Source organism: Microtus pennsylvanicus, chromosome 11 (genome assembly GCF_037038515.1).
Source record: "Microtus pennsylvanicus isolate mMicPen1 chromosome 11, mMicPen1.hap1, whole genome shotgun sequence".
Taxonomy (NCBI): domain Eukaryota; kingdom Metazoa; phylum Chordata; class Mammalia; order Rodentia; family Cricetidae; genus Microtus; species Microtus pennsylvanicus.
The window spans coordinates 26,273,102-26,291,227 of NC_134589.1; the positions used below are offsets into that span (position 1 = coordinate 26,273,102).

The 18,126-nt window shown below is 49.0% G+C and overlaps 2 protein-coding genes across 5 annotated transcripts in view; one reads left to right on the forward strand and one right to left on the reverse strand.

The window, feature by feature from the left end:
- Positions 1–9,017, forward strand: part of Igf2bp1 (insulin like growth factor 2 mRNA binding protein 1) — a 40,027-nt gene extending 31,010 nt beyond the window's left edge. The window contains exons 6-15 of one of the 4 annotated variants that reach the window (XM_075942253.1): positions 254–535; positions 1,453–1,587; positions 2,769–2,891; positions 3,491–3,626; positions 5,220–5,342; positions 5,640–5,759; positions 6,427–6,501; positions 7,208–7,339; positions 7,635–7,748; positions 8,925–9,017. In XM_075942253.1, the coding sequence (XP_075798368.1) occupies positions 254–535; positions 1,453–1,587; positions 2,769–2,891; positions 3,491–3,626; positions 5,220–5,342; positions 5,640–5,759; positions 6,427–6,501; positions 7,208–7,339; positions 7,635–7,748; positions 8,925–9,017 (1,333 nt within the window). The remainder of the gene's footprint in view (positions 1–253; positions 536–1,452; positions 1,588–2,768; positions 2,892–3,490; positions 3,627–5,219; positions 5,343–5,639; positions 5,760–6,426; positions 6,502–7,207; positions 7,340–7,634; positions 7,749–8,924) is intronic. The other 3 variants (XM_075942254.1, XM_075942255.1, XM_075942256.1) reach the window with 3 other exon arrangements.
- Positions 9,018–16,990: 7,973 nt separating this feature from the next.
- LOC142831841 (small ribosomal subunit protein eS12-like) lies at positions 16,991–17,510 on the reverse strand. Its single transcript, XM_075942258.1, has one exon. It carries the CDS (start codon positions 17,393–17,395, stop codon positions 17,030–17,032), a length of 366 nt encoding a protein of 121 aa, XP_075798373.1. The 5' UTR covers positions 17,396–17,510; the 3' UTR covers positions 16,991–17,029.
- Positions 17,511–18,126: the final 616 nt, after the last annotated feature.

Genomic DNA, 18,126 nt, shown 5'->3' on the forward strand with positions numbered 1-18,126 from the left:
CCCTGTCCAGTGGTCTTAAATGGAAAAGCATGAGTGAAGCCTTGCTATATTGATGACGTTCCCTTAGTATCTTCTCTCTTGTAGACTGGAAGGTTGCCTAGAGACGGTGCAGTAGCAGACAGGGTTATCTCCCCCATCTTCAGTGTGGTCCCCAGTGTATCCCCGCTGTGACCAAGTAGTTTCTTTGTGGAAGGAAGCACTGGATGTGATTGACATGGTTGGAGTGACCACTGAACTTCCTCTCTGTCCCCAGAGCCATTATGAAACTAAACGGCCATCAACTGGAGAACCATGCCCTGAAAGTCTCATACATACCCGATGAGCAGATAGCACAGGGTCCTGAGAATGGGCGCCGTGGAGGCTTTGGCTCTCGGGGCCAGCCCCGGCAAGGATCACCTGTGGCCACAGGCGCTCCGGCCAAGCAGCAGCAAGTAGACATCCCCCTCCGACTCTTGGTGCCCACGCAGTACGTAGGCGCTATCATTGGCAAGGAGGGCGCCACCATCCGCAACATTACAAAACAGACTCAGTCCAAGTGAGTACTGGGAAGGCCCTGGAAAGCAGCTGATTGGAGCATCAGCATCTCTCTCCTGGGAATTGTTGCTTGGGACATGGGTTGACAGTATTACCTCTCTGGAGGTTGGGCAAATGAGATGGAATGGGTCCATACACTTTGAACAACAGAAAGAGTTCCATAATTCCTCATCGCAAGTTGCTGCTCCAGGAAATCCAGCCCTGTGAGTTGAGTCCCTCAGTCCTCAGGCATCCTTATGGTGACCACAGCTTGGCTGAAGTCTCAGCCCTTTGGCATACGTCATAATTATCTTCTGTCTTACACTGTAGTGCGGTCACCTGCTTCCCTTACCTTTGTTAACGATTGGTGCTTATGAGAAAGAACAGCTCAGGTTGTGTCCGTATTCATGGAAAATCACTCATTTACTTGTAGTTGGGCAGTGTTTCTCCCTGATGCAGTGTTTGAAAGTGAAAGGACACTAGGAGGGGAAAAGAACTTCACTACCACACATACCCGTGGGAGTGTTTGCACAAAACAGCTGTGAGGTAGACTGCATTGTCCTCTCCAGTCACCTGAAGGAGGCAGGCAGAACAACACCTGACCATGATTTCCTGGCTCCATCTTTACTTTCCTGGTTCTATACTTGACAGGCACCATTCAAGGAAAGTGAATTCCTCTCTCTTTTTTTTTGTTGTTGTTTTTTGTTTTTCAAGATAGGGTTGGGAACCTGTCCTGGAACCACCTATTGTAGACCAGGCTGGCCTTGACCTCGAACTCACAGAGATCTGTCTGCCTCTGCCTCCCAAGTTTTGGGATTAAAGGCGTGCACTACCACTGCCCAGCTGAAAGTGGATTCTCTATGCCTTTGATTGAGAAGAGACGAGGAGTCGGTGTTATTAGAGACAAACTAACCAGCTCTTTCCTTTTGTGGTCCTCAGGATAGACGTGCATAGGAAGGAGAACGCAGGGGCTGCCGAGAAGGCCATCAGTGTGCATTCAACTCCTGAAGGCTGCTCCTCGGCCTGTAAGATGATCCTGGAGATAATGCACAAGGAGGCAAAGGACACCAAAACGTAAGATCCAAGCCCCAGGCTTCACACGTGCCAGGCGGACGCTTGGCTGCTGAGCCACACCCCAGCCTCTGCTTGTAATTGTTAATAGCCATACAGAGTCACAAACTGCACAAAAGCTAGAGATAAGATCTTCTCCTTGAATAATCCTCTAGAAGTTTTATGTGCTCAGTGTTTCTATTTATGTTCGTGCAGTCATCCTCACACATTCTCTGTCTCCGTTGCTTTCTCTCTCTCTCATGCTCCCTGCCCCTTAAAAGAGAGAATAGGGTCTTCCACAGTCCAGCTTTGGAATTTGTGGTCTTGTTAATAATAGTTGTGCATCACCACAATATTTCCGTTGTTGGGGCTTTTTTTTTGTTTTTGTTATTTTTCAAGATAGGGTTTCTTGTCCTGGAACTCACTCTGTAGACCAGACATCCTGCCTCTGCCTCCCAAGTGCTAGGATTGATTGAAGGTGTGCTTTTCTTTTCTTCCTTCCTTTTTTTAGACAATAGTTTCTACCTCTAGAATTTAGTCTGTAGACTAGGCTAGCCTCAAACTCAGGTATATGCCTGCCTCTGTCTTCTGAGTGCTGAATTAAAGGGATTTGCTACCCCATCCAACTCTCTTATTTTCTTGATACAGCTTTATTGGATTCAATTAATACAATAATGTTTGTTTATAGACATGTTGCCTAGGTTAGCCTAGAATTCCCCGGGCTCAGTGGATCCTCTAGCCTCAGTCTCGAGTGGCTGGGACTGTAGGCACATGCTACCATATCTGGCTTAATTGTGTATTGTTTCCCCTTCCTTGCTGCTCCCTCAGCCCCCTTCACCTTGGGGGTGGACAGCTCAGCTAAATTACTGAGCTAAACTCTCAAACCCTATTGCACTTGTTTTTCCTATGTACAGTTTGGTGATTTCTCAGGTGTGCAGTTTGAGTTTCGATTTGTGTGTCAGTACCTGTTGAAACCATGATCACAGTTAAGATAAATAAAGCTTTGGCTACCAAACTTCATCCTGCCTTCCACAGTCCATCCTCACTGACCATTTCTCTGTTTGTAGAACATTGATCTACTAGGTTTTATAGCCTTCTGACACTTGATTGGTGCGTCTTCCTGGGTTTGTCAGTTGAGAGTGACCCCATCGTGTTTGAATCCTTGTTGACGTTATTGACTCTTCTGTCCCCCATTTTCTCCCCAGGGCAGATGAGGTTCCCCTGAAGATCCTGGCCCATAATAACTTTGTGGGGCGACTCATTGGCAAGGAAGGCAGGAACTTGAAGAAGGTGGAGCAAGACACAGAAACAAAGATCACCATCTCATCGTAAGGCTTTCACTGGTTCCCTTTTCAGAAGTGGTGAGCACAGGGCCTGGGGTACCAGAGAATTTTGTCACTGAGCCTTTTAAATTGGGCACTGCTTCTGCTGGTCTAAGGCAAATCGAAGATGTAATGGGATCCTTATCTACCTCTCAAGGGTTGGAGCACCCCTCCTCTTGGCACAGTCTACCCCAGGGCATCTCCAGGAAAGCCTGCAGCTAGGGTGTGGGCTTTAGGTATCTGCCACTGTGTGTGGTACACAAACCTTGGCCCTTTTTAGGGTGGGTGCGCTGGTCTTTCTCCGGAGAACCGGTGAAAGGCACTGGCTAGCTATTTGTAAGCACCCTGCCTCTCCATCCTTTAGAAACTGACCTGTCTGTAGGGCACCTCTTCTGCAGAAGAGCACCAGGGGCCACCTGCAGCCAACCTGCGTGTCTGGGGACCGCACCCGCCACAGAAGGTTTTGTTCTTGGTTGTCCAGTCCTTGCCCCAGCTACCTGAGGCTCGAGATAAGCTGGATAACCTTTAGGAGTGCTGGCCCTGTAACTCGGCTGCTCCTAGTCCTGCAGTGCCCACTGCTTAACATTGCCCTGCTCTCCTGCCAGGCTCCAGGATCTCACCCTGTATAACCCTGAGAGGACCATCACTGTGAAGGGGGCCATTGAGAACTGCTGCAGGGCTGAGCAAGAGATCATGAAGAAAGTTCGAGAGGCCTACGAGAACGATGTAGCGGCCATGAGTGTGAGTGAGAGGGGGCACCTTCCTGTCTTTGTTGCTGGGAGTTGAATGTCAGCCCAGGAGATGGGCAAAAGCCCGTACCTCCAAACTACATCCCTGTCCCCTCTTCAGTCCCTTCTCTGAACTCCGCAAGGGCAGCAGCACTTTCTTATACCTGTTTTTCCTACATGTATGTCAGGACACCATGTGCATCCCAGGTGCCCACCAAGGCCAGAAGAGGATATCAGATTCCCTGGTGAAGAGGAATTACAAATGGTTGTGAGCCACCATGTGGGTGCTTGGAATTGAACCTGGGTCCTTTGGGAGAGTAGCCAGTGCCTTTAGCCACTGGGGCACCTTTCCAGCCCCTCAGTTTGTGCTTTTAGACTTACTCATATCATACATATCTCTGTTTTGGTGGCGGTGGTGCTGGAGTTCAAATCTTGTACATTGTAGGTAGACACTTTGCTGCCGGAAGTGGGTAGCTGTATTTAGTCAACAGGGCTCATCTACCTCCTGCAGTGGGGTTGAAGGCATAATCTTAGGTTTCATGAATTTCTATACCTTAGCCAATCTGGTCTAGATACTGTGATCCTTTTCCAGTAAAAGTTGTGTACCGTAGTAGACAGAAGGGTCATAATTTCAATCTTTTTTTTTCCCCTTGAGACAGGCCTTAACTGTATGCTATAATTGAATTCAGTTCTCTTATCTTGACCTACCAAGTGCTGAGTTTACTGGCATGTACCACCACACCCAGCTCATAGGATTTTTATTTTTTTATTTTGTTTGTGTGTGGGGGGGAAATGAGGTGTTCTGCTCTATCGCTCATCCCTTCGTTCTATTCACGCACTGTCATTTACAAACCTGGAATTAACTGACAAGACCCAGCAGTCCTGTCTCTGTCCCCCAAACCCCACTGGGCTAGCTACAGATAAGATCATTTCCATGGGTGCTGGGATTCCCACTCTGTCCTCAGTGCTCTTATGCACAGGCCATCTCCCTGTCCCTGTGATCTGATTTTGCTTGTCACCATCTCGTCTTGTTTCAGACACGGTCTAAGTATGTAGCTCAGGCTGCCTTGGAACTTGATAATAGAGCTAGCCTCTAACTCGCAGAGATATATGCCTGTCTCCCAAGGCTGGGATTTTATTTTCACCATGCCCAGCCCCATCTTGGTCTTTTAAAGGAAACTAGGGATGATATACTTAGCAGAAAGGCTCAGAACTACTTGTGCCCCAGGAATCAAAGGGAAAGTTGTCCCAGCTTTTCATGGAGGGGCATCACATTCTCAGGTATGAGCCGTTTTTGTTTCCTTTAATGTGGCAGAAATAACTAGGGAGCCTGCTGGTTGTCTTCCTGCATAAACATTCCAGTATGGTCCAGCGAGGATATCTCCATGGCTCAAGAGAAACCACAGTGCCGAGCAGGTTTTTGTACAAAAGCAAATAACTCCAATAGGGAGCTGATTTGCTCTGGTCATGCTGGCTCTTGTAAGTTAGCCAGAGCCACTACCAGGGCCCAGCAGGCCCCTCGGGAAGTTGTCCTCGTAGAGCAGGCGTACTCTGGATAAGGTCATGTAGCTGTGGATACGCTGACCTGTGCCTCCCCTCTCTCCAGTTGCAGTCCCACCTCATCCCTGGTCTCAACCTGGCTGCTGTAGGTCTCTTCCCAGCCTCGTCCAGTGCCGTCCCACCACCTCCCAGCAGCGTCACCGGGGCTGCTCCCTATAGCTCCTTCATGGTAGGTGAAAGGATTTATTGCCGGGGACCCATGGGAGTGTGGGGGTTTGGAATATCAACAAGATGACCTTTGTAGCCAGTATAGGAGCCAGAAGGAAAGTAGTCCAGCCAAATGGTGACAGCTTTCCACTTGATTTTTTTTTCTTCCCCTTAGCTGGAAAAGAGCTAAAAAGAGTTCATGCTATCTTTCTGTGGCCCAGGGTGCAGCTGGCTACCCACTGTGGAGGGTGGAGGGACTCCTGGGTCCTGCCTCGCTCCACTCCCTGGTCCTTTGGTAAGGATTCCTCTGTCCTGGCAGCAGGCTCCCGAGCAGGAGATGGTACAGGTGTTCATCCCCGCCCAGGCTGTGGGTGCCATCATCGGCAAGAAAGGACAGCACATCAAACAGCTCTCGCGGTTCGCCAGTGCCTCTATCAAGGTGATTTGCTCTGAGTTCTTCTGAGACTAGTATGGACTCCAGCTCCCTTCACACTTTGGGGGAATGAAAGCCCAGTCCCTTGTGGGTGTTTTCAGTACTTGAGGTTTGCAGGCTACATGAGAGATGGTATTATATAGACAGAAGGCTGAAATTGCCACAAAGTAGAATGAATCCCATCCCAGACCCATTCAAAACCAATCTCCCCACCCCTGCTGGACTCCAGTGGGTCTCAGTTTCCTGGTATGGGTTGTAGGAAGCAGGTGGAGTATGTCTGTGCTGGTTGTCCTGCATCCAGGATCCAGGAGAGCGAGGGGATTCTCATCAGGACACCAGTGCTGATGATCTCACATGTCCAGATTCATGGGTTTCATTTAATGGCATTTAAAGCTTTGTGTTTCCCCCCGGGCCCTAAAGGAGGTGTAACCACTATCTTCTCCTTCCTAGTCATCACATGACTCCCTGCCTCTTGGCAGCTCTCTGCTAAGAGCCTCAGAGGGGCTGCTGGCTGAGAAGTCCTACTGAGGAAGCATCTCTGAGGCAGGTCCTTCTGGCCTGCTGCCCATGCTGTCTCCTCCCCTTCTCAGAATGGGCAATGGGAGGGAGCTAGAGGAGGTAGGGGTGCCTTCCTATGGAAGCACCCCCATCTGACCAACCGTGTGTTTTATAGATAGCTCCACCGGAAACACCTGACTCCAAAGTTCGAATGGTTATCATCACTGGACCCCCAGAGGCTCAATTCAAGGTTTGATTTATATTTTCCACGATGGATACAGAGTAACTAAGGTTGGGAACTTGACACATGCAGGAAAAATCCTGGGGCTGTCATGGCTTCTAGTCTTTCTGCAGGATAAACAGCTGCAAAGCTGCTTTCAAAGAGCTATAAAGCTTAATAGTTGTTCATATCCACTTCCTTCCTCGCTTCCACATGCCCACTCAGGAATGCAAGAAAGAAGGGAATCTGGGGTGTTGGCATTTGATGGCAGCTCCCCATCTCCTTTATGTCTGTGCTGCTCCTGCTTCACTTGATCTCTGAGGTGTGAGGCAGGGTACTTTCTAGGTACCCAGAGTCAGTTCTTGCCATTCACGGTTGTGATGCGTTAGTTATTGCCACATCTCAAGTCGTCCCAGAACCTGTGTTTATTCGGGTCTCCTTTAGGAGGGAGGTGGGAAGAGGTTAGGGCAGGGTAACTCTATCTGGCCCAGAACCAGATCTGCAGACCAGATCCTCATACCTGTGCAGTGCTGGGATATTTGTACATTTACTCATGGGTCATAATCTGAAGGTCTCCAGCATTACAGGTAATCAGGGAACCATTGTAACCACCTGCTTTATAGCTGGTTGGTCCTCCTAGGTAGAGTTCTGACCACTTGGGTGGGAAAGGCTGGACTGGAGCCTAGGGCCTTTCACCCAGATACATGACTGCTTTTAACCATGGCCTCCTCCCTAGGCCCAGGGAAGAATCTATGGCAAACTAAAAGAAGAGAATTTCTTTGGTCCCAAGGAGGAAGTAAAGCTGGAGACCCACATACGCGTGCCAGCTTCAGCAGCTGGCCGGGTCATCGGCAAAGGCGGCAAAACGGTAAGCTCCGAGGGCTGAAGGCTCTGGGCTTGGCCTCTACAGCCCACCCTTTGGTCTAGTCTTCTCACTTTTACCCGCATTTGTACATTGACTTGATTCTATTTCCAGGCCAGTGCCCTTCACCTCTCTCACCACCCTCCAGTCCCACCGTGGTTTTATTTTTTTTTCCCTTTGGTGCTACATCTTGAACTCAGGACCTTGTATACGCTAATCAAAGCATTCTTCCACTGAGTTGCCTTCCGCCCCTGTACATTTCATTGCTGGTGCTCTGAGCTCCTGGCTGTCCCACCCCTAGGTGAATGAGCTGCAGAACCTGACTGCTGCTGAAGTGGTAGTGCCAAGAGACCAGACCCCGGATGAGAATGACCAAGTCATTGTTAAGATCATTGGGCATTTCTATGCCAGCCAGGTATGTACCATGCTCCTCTGCCTCCAGAGGACTCAGGAGCCAGGAGCAGAGAGAGGTCTCTCCAGGTCAATCTGTGTGACTTGCACAGGTCCTCGGCCTGCTCAGCGCTGGGCTGGGCTGGGCTGGTTCAGGTTGAGGAGTGGCTCCATGGGTAAAAGCTCTTATCGCCAAGCATACCCCCGAGTGCAGTCTCCGGGACCCTCGTCACGGTCCCAGAGAACCAACTCCTGAAGATTGTCCTCTGAATTAAATGTGCAAATGCACACAATTCAAAAGTTTAAAGAATTAAGTTATTAGTTTCCAAGTCTATTATGTACGATATATAATGATTGTATTTATTAAGTATTCATACATACATGTCCCTGTACCTGGCTTTGCGTCATTTGTAACTCTTGCCCCTTTCCCACAAGTCACAGTGGTGGCTCTGACGCCAGGGAAGCAGCACCCATCTCAGGTTCAAATTTGGTTGATCCTAAGCAAGGGGAGGAAACGGATTGACAAAGGGGCTCTCTCTTTTGAGGGGAGGGTTGGTTTTTCTTTTTCAAGTTTCTCTGTGTAGCCCTAGATGTCCTGGAACATAGCTCTGTAGACCAGGTTGGCCTCAAACTCACAGAAATTTGCCTCTTGCCTCCCAAGTGCTGGGGTTAAAGGCGTGTGCCACCACTGCTTGGCAACAAAGGGCTTAAACCCTCAACCATCAGCCCAGTGTTGCATCTTTATCAGTGAGCTGTGGCCCTAGGGACTGATTGTGTGGTTTGGAGACTCAGGCTTTCAGCCGACTCCACAGAACACCCTCCCTGCTGTGCCCCCTGGTGTTGGTAGCTTTCTACTAAGGTCTTTGAGAAGCAGTGAGAACCATGGGAATGATAACTAAGATTTTTGCTGGGCCCAGCATTGTCTCAGAAGCTTTGTGTCTAGTAAATCGTTCAAGCCCCACAAGAACCCATTATTCAGATGAGGGAAATAAGGCTGTAAGAATGGAAGTAGATCTCGGCTCACCGGTGCCAGGTGCATTGGCACTGCGTTTCAGCAAAAGAAGGCACTGGAAATCTACTTGAAACCACCAATGCCAATGAGCCCTCTCCCTTCCTCCTGCCCTTCCTCGGGTCTTTCCCATTTGCAAAGCCTCTCCTTGGAGGGCCTCATCCTCCCTCTCCTTGCCTGTTTTCAATGCAGATGGCTCAGCGGAAGATCCGAGACATCCTGGCTCAGGTTAAGCAACAGCACCAGAAGGGACAGAGCAACCAGGCCCAGGCACGGAGGAAGTGACCGACCGCCCCTTCCTGTCCCGATGGCTCCAGATCAGCAGGCAGGACGCGGAACTGGAGTGTGGAGGGCCAGTGCGCTTTTCCCAGCAGGCCTGAGAATGAGTGGGAATCAGGGGCTTTGGGCCTGGCTGGAGATCAGGTTTGCCCACTGTCTTGAGAAAAATGTCCCAGTGAGGAATCCTGATCTCTCGCCCCCAGTTCAGCCAGGTGACCACCATGGTCCACCCCTTGGAGTGCCACCCTTGCAATTGTAGCTGGTGGCCACCAAGGCCTCCCCCCTTGTAGCTTGGGTTGCTTTTAAACGTGGATTGTTTGAGGAAGTTCTCCAGCCTCCATCAGGAAGATGGGTCGGCTCCCAGTGGGGAAGAGAAATAAAATTTCCTTCAGGTTTTATTAAACCTCAAAGGACGGTTTGTTTCTTGACCCCATAATCTTTCTAACTTGACTTCTTGGTTAATTGATGAAAATTTCTCCCACTCTCAATGTCTTGACCAATATCTTGCCGCTTCCCGTATTCATTTACACTGTCCCAGCCTTGCTACTATGGGGTGGGGTGGGGGCTGGAGCACAGCTTTGTTTACAATATTAACGCTGGAGAGCGCCTGATCCTCAACCCACCAATGGGAACAGCAGGATAGAAAGAAGGAGAGAGATAATGATTAAGATATACTGATCCACGTTTAAAAGGAGTCCTTGGGCTGAGGATAGAGCCCAGTGGTCAGCATACTTGCCTGGCATGTTCAAGGCCCTGGTTTCCATCCTTGGCATCACAAAAAGAAAAACATAGCACACCCTCGTGGGTGAGCTATTACAGATCGCCATCTAGAAAAATTGGCACAACAGAAATTTCCCCTGGTCAGCGGGGGCTTCCCCACAAGATTCCCCACTACGTTTATGCCCATCTAACCCTGTGGGTCCTGCCTGGTGCCCTGGTACACATGGGTGGTACCGCGTGCTCAGCAGGGTGTGGGCTAATCACTGTCCCTGATTCCTATCATTCTCAGGCGGATTTTATATTTTTTTTTAAAGTCTATTTTAATGATTGGATATATGAGCTCTGGGAAAGGGGGTGTGTGCTCCCTTTGATAGCGTCTCAGTTCCATGGAGGAGTTGAGTGGCCCAAAGGTGCTCTCGCTCTAACCCGTGTGCTCTTACAAGGGCTGAGGCAGGCATTGTGGTCCCTGCCACGGCACTGTTTCCTTGTGGCAGTGGGACTACAACCCAACCTTGAGCTCCTGATAAAGCTTAAAGTCCTTCGTCTGGCAGACTTAGTCAATTACAGAATATGCTTCTGTTTTTATTGTAGAGGAGTATTTGACTTGACTGCTCACGTCTCCATGAATTGTCGATTGTTATTATGAAAGGCATGCCTGAGAACAAACTTCAGAATACCAGCAGCATTGTGCACAAAGGGGTGAACACACTTAATTTATTAATTGACCAGGCTCAATAAGATCCTGTTGGAAGTTTAGCCCTTATGGAGGACAGTGGCCATCGGTTAAGTGAGGCTAGGCCTCCCCTCCTAATACTGTACTGATTGTAACGCATATTTGCCAGGTGATGCACTTTAGCTACCCTGGACAATACTATCAAGTGTGCTGGGAAGAAAGGAAGGCCTCTCTGCACTGGGAAAGCCCCTGCAGAGCCCCCCTCTTCCTGATAGGACAACAGTGACGAGCAACCGTGATGTGTGGGCGGAGTCAGGCAGTGCTGTGCTAAGTAAACTACCTCAAGGTGTGACGTTACCTCAGCAATGATTTCCTTTTGTTCCCCTAAACCCCGGTTTTTAATTTCCCTTTTTTTCTTTTTAATTTTTTTTTCTTTGCGGCTTGCTGATATTTTATATAAAAAAAAGCAAAAGAGAAGCTGATAGTCTTGAATATTTTATTTTTTTAATGAAAAGAAAAAATGAGAAAGTTATGTTTCATAATTTCTTACATGAGCCAGTAACTCTTTAGGAGCTCTCTGGAGAACAGGCCCTGTGGGGAAAGGTGGGTACTGGGGGCTGGATCCAGGGGAGGAGTGGATAACCCCAAAGGGGTCCAGGGCCTTGAAGTAGGAGATAAAATCTAGCAGAGCTTGGACCCTTGGGGACCAAACAGCAGTCAGTGCCCACTAACCAGATGGCCTGTGGGCACCCCTCCCTCTCCTCCTGTGGTGAAACAGGGTCTCAGCTGGGTTTTCCCACCAGTGGTGCTGTTATTTTAAGATATTGCCTCCGTTTTATCGAGGAGAGAAAGAATAACTAAAAAATATAACTTTTTAAGAAAACCTGTATTTCTTAAAACATATGGGAGCCAAGATTCCGCTTATGGGAGAAAGACAAGGCCAGCCTCTCCCCCTCGAGGGACCGTCCTGGTTTCTCAATGCAGCGCTTTCCGTATTTATTTTTTGGTTATTGTTTCATTTCCATCCCACCTTGCTGTTCTTAGTCTGTATCATTCATAGACTGCAAGGCAAGCAAGTCGACAAGGACTGCTCTCCCCCACCTCCTTGTCTCCTTAGCTTGGTTTGGTTGGACCTGTTAGGTAGAAATTCTTGATTTAGGGTGGTGGGCAGCCAAGAGGGGAGGGAAGATGATGAACATGATTGGGACAGAGTTTTGCTTTGGTACGATCTTACCACATGGCCCCTGTGACAACCCCTCATAGCCCTCGAACCATCTAGTCCAAAGAGGAGAAGCAGGAAAGTCTTTTGGATGGTAACAGGCCTGTCCCAGACACAAAGGGTCTCCCAATTTCCCGTCTGGCTCTACATGCTTCGTCTCCAAACAAAGCAAACAATGTTCAGACATCGGCCGTTTAGTGATTTAAAGTGGATTTCTTGCAGCAAGCATGCTTTGATACCGGCTCAAATGATCATGGGTGGAGGGGGGGATCCCACGGTATCTGAAATGAGATTGTTGGGGTGTTCCATTCCTTGGGGGCCTGCTCCCTTCACACTTTTTCAGCCCAAGTCCTCTTCCTTTGACTGATTGAGCCCCCAGAAGAGATCAGAAAGTATGGCAGGGACATGAAAACTTACATGGATTGGGCAAAGTTCCCCTTGTGGCCGGACTTGTCCAGCAGGAAGATTGTGAAAGTTGGCTTACTAGAAAGATTGATTTGGGGTCAGAGGTCAGCAGAAAGGAGAAGCCTGGTCTGTCTAGGGTTGTCCTGTGACCCAAGGGCCAGATCTTAGCCCCTTTGCCCTGCTCATCACCTCTTTCCCCCCATCCTAGGTAAGAAAGCAACTATTACAATAAGCACTTGGGAGATTTGGATGGTATTGAGAAAAGCAACTTAAAACAAATGCTCCCACGCCCTAAGGTGTGTATAAAGAGGTGTATGTATGCTACACGTGTGTTTTTATGAAACGACCATCTCTTTAGGATTTTTTTTTTCTTTTCAATTCTTTGAAACACATAAAAAGCCAAATGGTTTGATTCACTGACTTTAGAACTGTGCCTGCCGCTCACAGCGTGGGGGCTTAAACCACCTTTGGGGTCTGGTTGCCTTTGCAGCTGAGTTCTAGACTCAGTGTTGAAGGGGACCAAGGCAGGAGAGAGCCTAGTTGAGGACAGGGCAGTTGTGTGGCCTTGGCTCCTCTCTAGTCCTTTCTGTTTTCCATTTTCTCCCCGAGCTCTCCACTCTTGGGGAAAACTCAAGCCTCACTGTTGGCTGGAGAGACCCCATGTCAAACCCAGAGGACACTGGAGTAGGATGCTCCGGTTGGTTCTGTATGTCCGTTTTCCTTTGTGCCAAAGACAGACAGACAGACAGAGGCTGAGAGACTGTTTCTGAGACAAAAGCAGTGGCCGGCCATCTTTCTACATTTCCTAGGCCTGTTTGCAAGGGGGAGGGGCCTGGAGACAGTGTACACTAAAGACAAGGACCCACTCTTCTTAAGCTCCTGGGGGATTTGGGAGTGGTGCTTGCCAAGGGCTAGGGAGCAGGAAAAAAGGGGTCCTTTGACTCCCTGTTGCACTTTGGGGAAGGAGGGACTCTTTCCAGCTCCTCGTGGGACTGCTTTCCCCTGTCCCCACTGCAGAGATGGCACCATGGAATTCCCTTCAGGCCTGGCAGACTGGCAGTGAGGAGGGGCCTCAGTTAGCTCTCAAGGGTGCCTTCCCCTCCTCCCTTTCCAGACACCCTCTGCCAAACTGGGAACCATCAGTGCTACTAACTACCTCAGCCCCAGAGGGCGCCAAGCCTAACTGAGCCCCAGGTGGAGCTGGCTGGCGCCTTTAGGCAACTCTACTCCCCCTCTCTTGGGGCGAGGTCTCCTTTCCTTTCCCTGTTCATGAGGGAGAGCCTAGTGGCTTTGCCAGTCTAACCACACAACTGTTTTGCCTGTTTGTTGAAAGCCCAATAGAAGGAAAACAGCTCTGCCTGACAGGACACTGTAGGAAGATTGAAGAGAATCCTCAAAGCCAGGGGATGTAAAAGCCATTTTCCTTCCAGATACTCAATGGTTTAGGTGCAGCATGTTTCTCTCATATTCAGAAGTAGAGTAAAACCAGCCGAAACTCCCTGTTTCTTTCCTTTGGTTACATCTCGGTGAGGGTACAGGATATGGGAGAGGCCACGCGCCCAAGGGGTCTGGTGGATGGGTCAGAGCCTTAGCCCTGCATGGTCTGCGGGCACCATTGCTAATGGCCTCGAATGGTTGGATCTGGACTGACAGAAGAAGAGCGTTTGTTCTTCTGAAATAGCAGGAAGCTCCTGGAGCCCGTGTGTTTTCGTAATCACAGATGATGAGTGATGAGTATGAATGGATGAACTACTACCTCAGTCCTTACAGTGAGATTGGAAATAAGGGCAGGGACTCATGCATGAGGGTATGAATCCCAGCCAGAAGAGAGTTGAGGCTTATGCCACAAAAGGTTTGTCTTGGGGATCGGGCAGGCCTGCCAAGGTCCCCACTCATATCGGTCGGGTTGGCAGGGTTCGTCATCTTGTCCCGTACCCCCCTTTTCTGCTTTCCTCACCCATGCTCCCACCCCTTTTGCTCCAGCTTGTCCTTCCCGCGCTTGCCTTAGCTTGGGTGGACAAGCCAGTGAGGAAAGGAATGGGCTCTTCCCTTAGAGAGCTGGCTGCAGGTGAGTTCTGGGTCTGGCCTGGACTCCCTCGCTCGGCTCCTGTGTTCGGAAGTCCCAGAACCAGGGCCTCTACTACAGGGTTTCTTGAGTGTCCTCTACCTCCACTGAGCTCTTCTCCGTGCGGGGCAGTTGACTCTGGGGGAGAAGAGATGGACATGATCCTTTGCCCTGGGGCCCAGCCCAGTCTATCAGGCTTGCTCAGGCCATCTTTGTAGTTGGGGTGCCACTGGGTGACCCAGCCCTCCCCACCCTCTAAAGGACCTTCTAGAAGCCCCGTTTCACCTTTGTTTTTATCTACCTCTTAGCGAAACAGCATAGAGAAATTAGGTAGTGGCGACTCAACTTGCTTAGCTTAGGGGGGGAAAGGTTTCTTTTTCCAGAGGAAAAAAATATTACCTTAAAAATACTTTCCAAAAAATATTTTAAAAAATTAAAAACCAAAACAAAATTATTTTAACAGAGGGAGACGATTTCCAGTAACCAATGGATTAGTTGCCTAAACAGTCCCCCCCCCCCATACATACATACGTGTCACTTTCTGGCAACCTTCACTTAAGATGATGAGATAGCGTTCCTAGTGTGCTCTTTGGCTTATCATATCCCACCCCGTGGCTGCCAGTGAGACCCATCTGTGCTTCTGGTCACTAACTCTCCCAGCCAGGTGACTTAGACCACGAGAAGGAACACTGGGTTGGGGAGACACGGTCCTGACTCAGTGTTCCCTCTTGGCAGGTGGCTAGGGACCACTGGTGACATTAATTACAGTTTTATGTGAGCTCATTCGAATGAATTTAAGCAGATTATAAATTAGCATAATAAATATCTTCTATAACCATTTGGAGTCTCCCTTCAGAATCTTGATTCTGGTCGCTCAAACCAGAGTTAAGTCAAAAGAGCCTGCTCCCCTAAGGCAGAATGGATTGATTGACAGGCAGTCCTGAGACAGGCTTCCCGTGAGGAGTTGATGCTTCTGGGTGGGAATCTGGGAGGGGTTGGAGGGCTGCTGCTTGTGACTGTTGTATTCGATAATCACAACTTTGAAAACTGTACTTTACTACGGGAACTCTGCCAGTGTCACATCCCTGAATTTGATTGTGCCCTCTTCCTATCTTTTTCTTGAAGCTGGGGGAGGTGGGCAGCTGGCTCGGACTTGGCAAGTTTGTTGTTTCAATGAGTGAGCGCTCCGGGTTCCTTCCCGGTGAATGTTGTTTCAGCCACAAAGCAATTTCATTCCATTGTTTCAATCTCAAAATAAAAGAAAACTTCTATTGAAAACTGAGTGTGTTTGTTCCTGGGAAGGGTTTTTGAGTCTGGGGGATGAGATGCCCGGAATGAGAGAGAGCATCCTTGGGTATGCCTGAGGTTGGTCCCTGGGGATTGCCTAGAGAGGAATAGCCTACAATTGTTGGTGTGGCCAGAAGAAATTAAAGGCAGGAGGAAGCTCAGAGCCCAGGTTGCCTCTGCTCCCTTACTACCATGAGGGACTGCTGTGCTCTGCCATGCCCTGGCACTGATGACCCGAAACAGTGGGTCAAAATAGTTGTACTTTATTTTTAAATAAGTCCTAAGCTTACAAATGAACTCCCAGGTCTGGAGGGCAGAGAGTTATCACCTGAGATACTGGCAAGAAAGGCCTAACACAGTGGTTCTCATCCTAACAATGGTTCTTATCCTCTGGGTTGAGACCCCCTGCGGGGGGTTGAGCTATATTTTTCACAGGGGTTACCTAAAACCAAGAGAAAACATTTTTTTATGTTACAGTAGCAAAATTACAGTTGTGAAGTAGCAATGAAAAGATTTTATGGTTGGGGGGTGACCACAACATGAGCTGGATTTAAGAGTCACAGCACTAGGAAGGTTGGGAACCGTGGGCTTAACAGCACAGAAAAATCTTCCCCTGACCCCAAGTAGGCCACATTTCAAGCTGTGAATAAGCATTCCAAGTAAGGTTGCTAGTGGTGCACACCTTTAGTCCCAGCACTCGGGAGGCAGAGGCAGGTGGATCTCAGTGAGTTCGAGACCAGCCTGCTCTGTTGAGTTCCAGGACAGCCAGTGCTACACAGAGAAACAATTTAAAAAAAAAAATGCTAGCAGTTTGTCCTTTAGGAGCTATATGGTTCTCTGCCTGTGAGGAGCTTAGACTCTTGTGGGAGGGACAGCTATGAAAGCCGTTGAGTATCCCTAGGTGCCAGTGGAGAGCTGTGCAGAGTGAGTAACCACTTGGAGCAGATGGGCTAGAAAAACTGGGAGTGGGCAAAAGGATACTGAGGTAGGAAGAAAGGCTTCTGTCTGATGAGCAGGGCTGGGCAGGAGGGAATAAATACCCATGTTGAATGGAATGTACATAGACCAGAGGGGGCAACTGTGGAGGGAAATTGTGGCCGAGGAGATGCTGTGGATAACAGTCTTTGTACACTGTAGATATGTATTGCTCTCATTGTTAGTAAAAAGCTGATAGGCTGTGCTGGGCGGTGGTGGGGCACACCTTTAATCCCAGCACTCGGGAGACAGGCAGGCAGATTTCTGTGAGTTCGAAGCCAGCCTAGTCTACAAGAGCTAGTTCCAGGACAGGCTCCAGAGCTACAGAGAAACCCTTCTCTGCCCCCCCCCCCCCCCCCCATAAAACCAAAAAAGCTGATTGGCCTATGGCTAGGCAGGATTTTGGGGGCAGAGAAAATGCTGGGAAGAAGGAGGATGGAGTTAGAGGAGTCACCAATGAGACAAGGAGAGGAAACAGGAAGTGCAAGATGAAAGAGGTAATGCCACACGGCAGAATGTAGATTAATATAAACAGGTTTGTTTAAGTTGGAATCAGCCGAGCCTTTAGAATTAAGTTTTTATATGGTTATTTGGGAGCAGCTTCTGAGACACAGAGGAGCTGCCTACTAGGAAGATTCTTTTTTTTTTTTTAATAAGCCAAAATTTTTATTTATTCATTTCTTGCACTTGAAGTACTCTTCGATGACATCTTTGGCCTGAGATTCTTTGCCATAGTCCTTAACCACTACACAACTGCAACCAACTACTTTCCGTGGCTTTCCCTCTCTATCAATCTTACAGAGGCCTACCCATTCCCCGAGTTTCTTGTTGTCATCAACCTTAATCAGGTTGATTTGATGCTCAGCACAAAGGGCCTCCACCAACTTGACATACATAGGCTCATCACAGTTGGATGCAAGCACACAGAGATGGGCTTGGCGCTTGTCTAAGGCTTTGGCAGCTTCGCGGATGCCATGTGCGAGGCCATCGTGGATGAGGGCGGTCTTCAGCACCTCTTGAAGAGCAGTGTTGACGTCCATTACACCTCCAGCAGCAGTGCCTTCCTCGGCCGTGGCGGTGGATTACGGGTGAGGCCGAATCTTGAACGCACCCTTGGCTCCGCCTCCGCGCAACTCGGCGGCGGCAGGGGAAAAGTAGGAAGATTCTTGAAGGCCTTGCTGTCTAGGCTGTTGGGTCTTCCTGAATACTGGTAGGTGGTTGGTACTGGAGTTGGGTTCATAAAGAGGCTGTGGCATCTAGAGGGTTAACAGGAGGCAATAGAGACCTGAATAGGGAAGACAGTGTCAGTGGGATTTTCAGAGACAGGAGATAGAGGCCAAAGGTAGTTCTAGACACAGAACACGTTGAGACTTTGTCGTAGTGATGTTTTGTTTGTAATCTGACAAATAAAGCTTGCCTGAAGATCAGAGTGCAGAGCTAAACCACTAGTTGGCCATAGGCCCAAGCAGGATGGCACACACCTTTAACCCCAGCACCAGGGAGGTGGAGACTGGAAGGGATGTGGCTGAGCGGAGAGAGGAGCTCAGGTGCAGTCTGAGGTTTCATAGGCGTTCGGTCTAAGGATTCGTACAGACAGGATCAGGTCTGAACATTGGTAGAGGTAAGAACTCTCTGGTGGCTGGCTGTTCTGCCTCTCTGAGCTTCTAGCATCTGACTGCAGGTTTTTATTATTAAGAACAATTAGAACTCATGCTGTTCTTTGTAGGGCGGCCATGCCTCATAAACTTTCTGCATTGGGAAACAAGTTTAC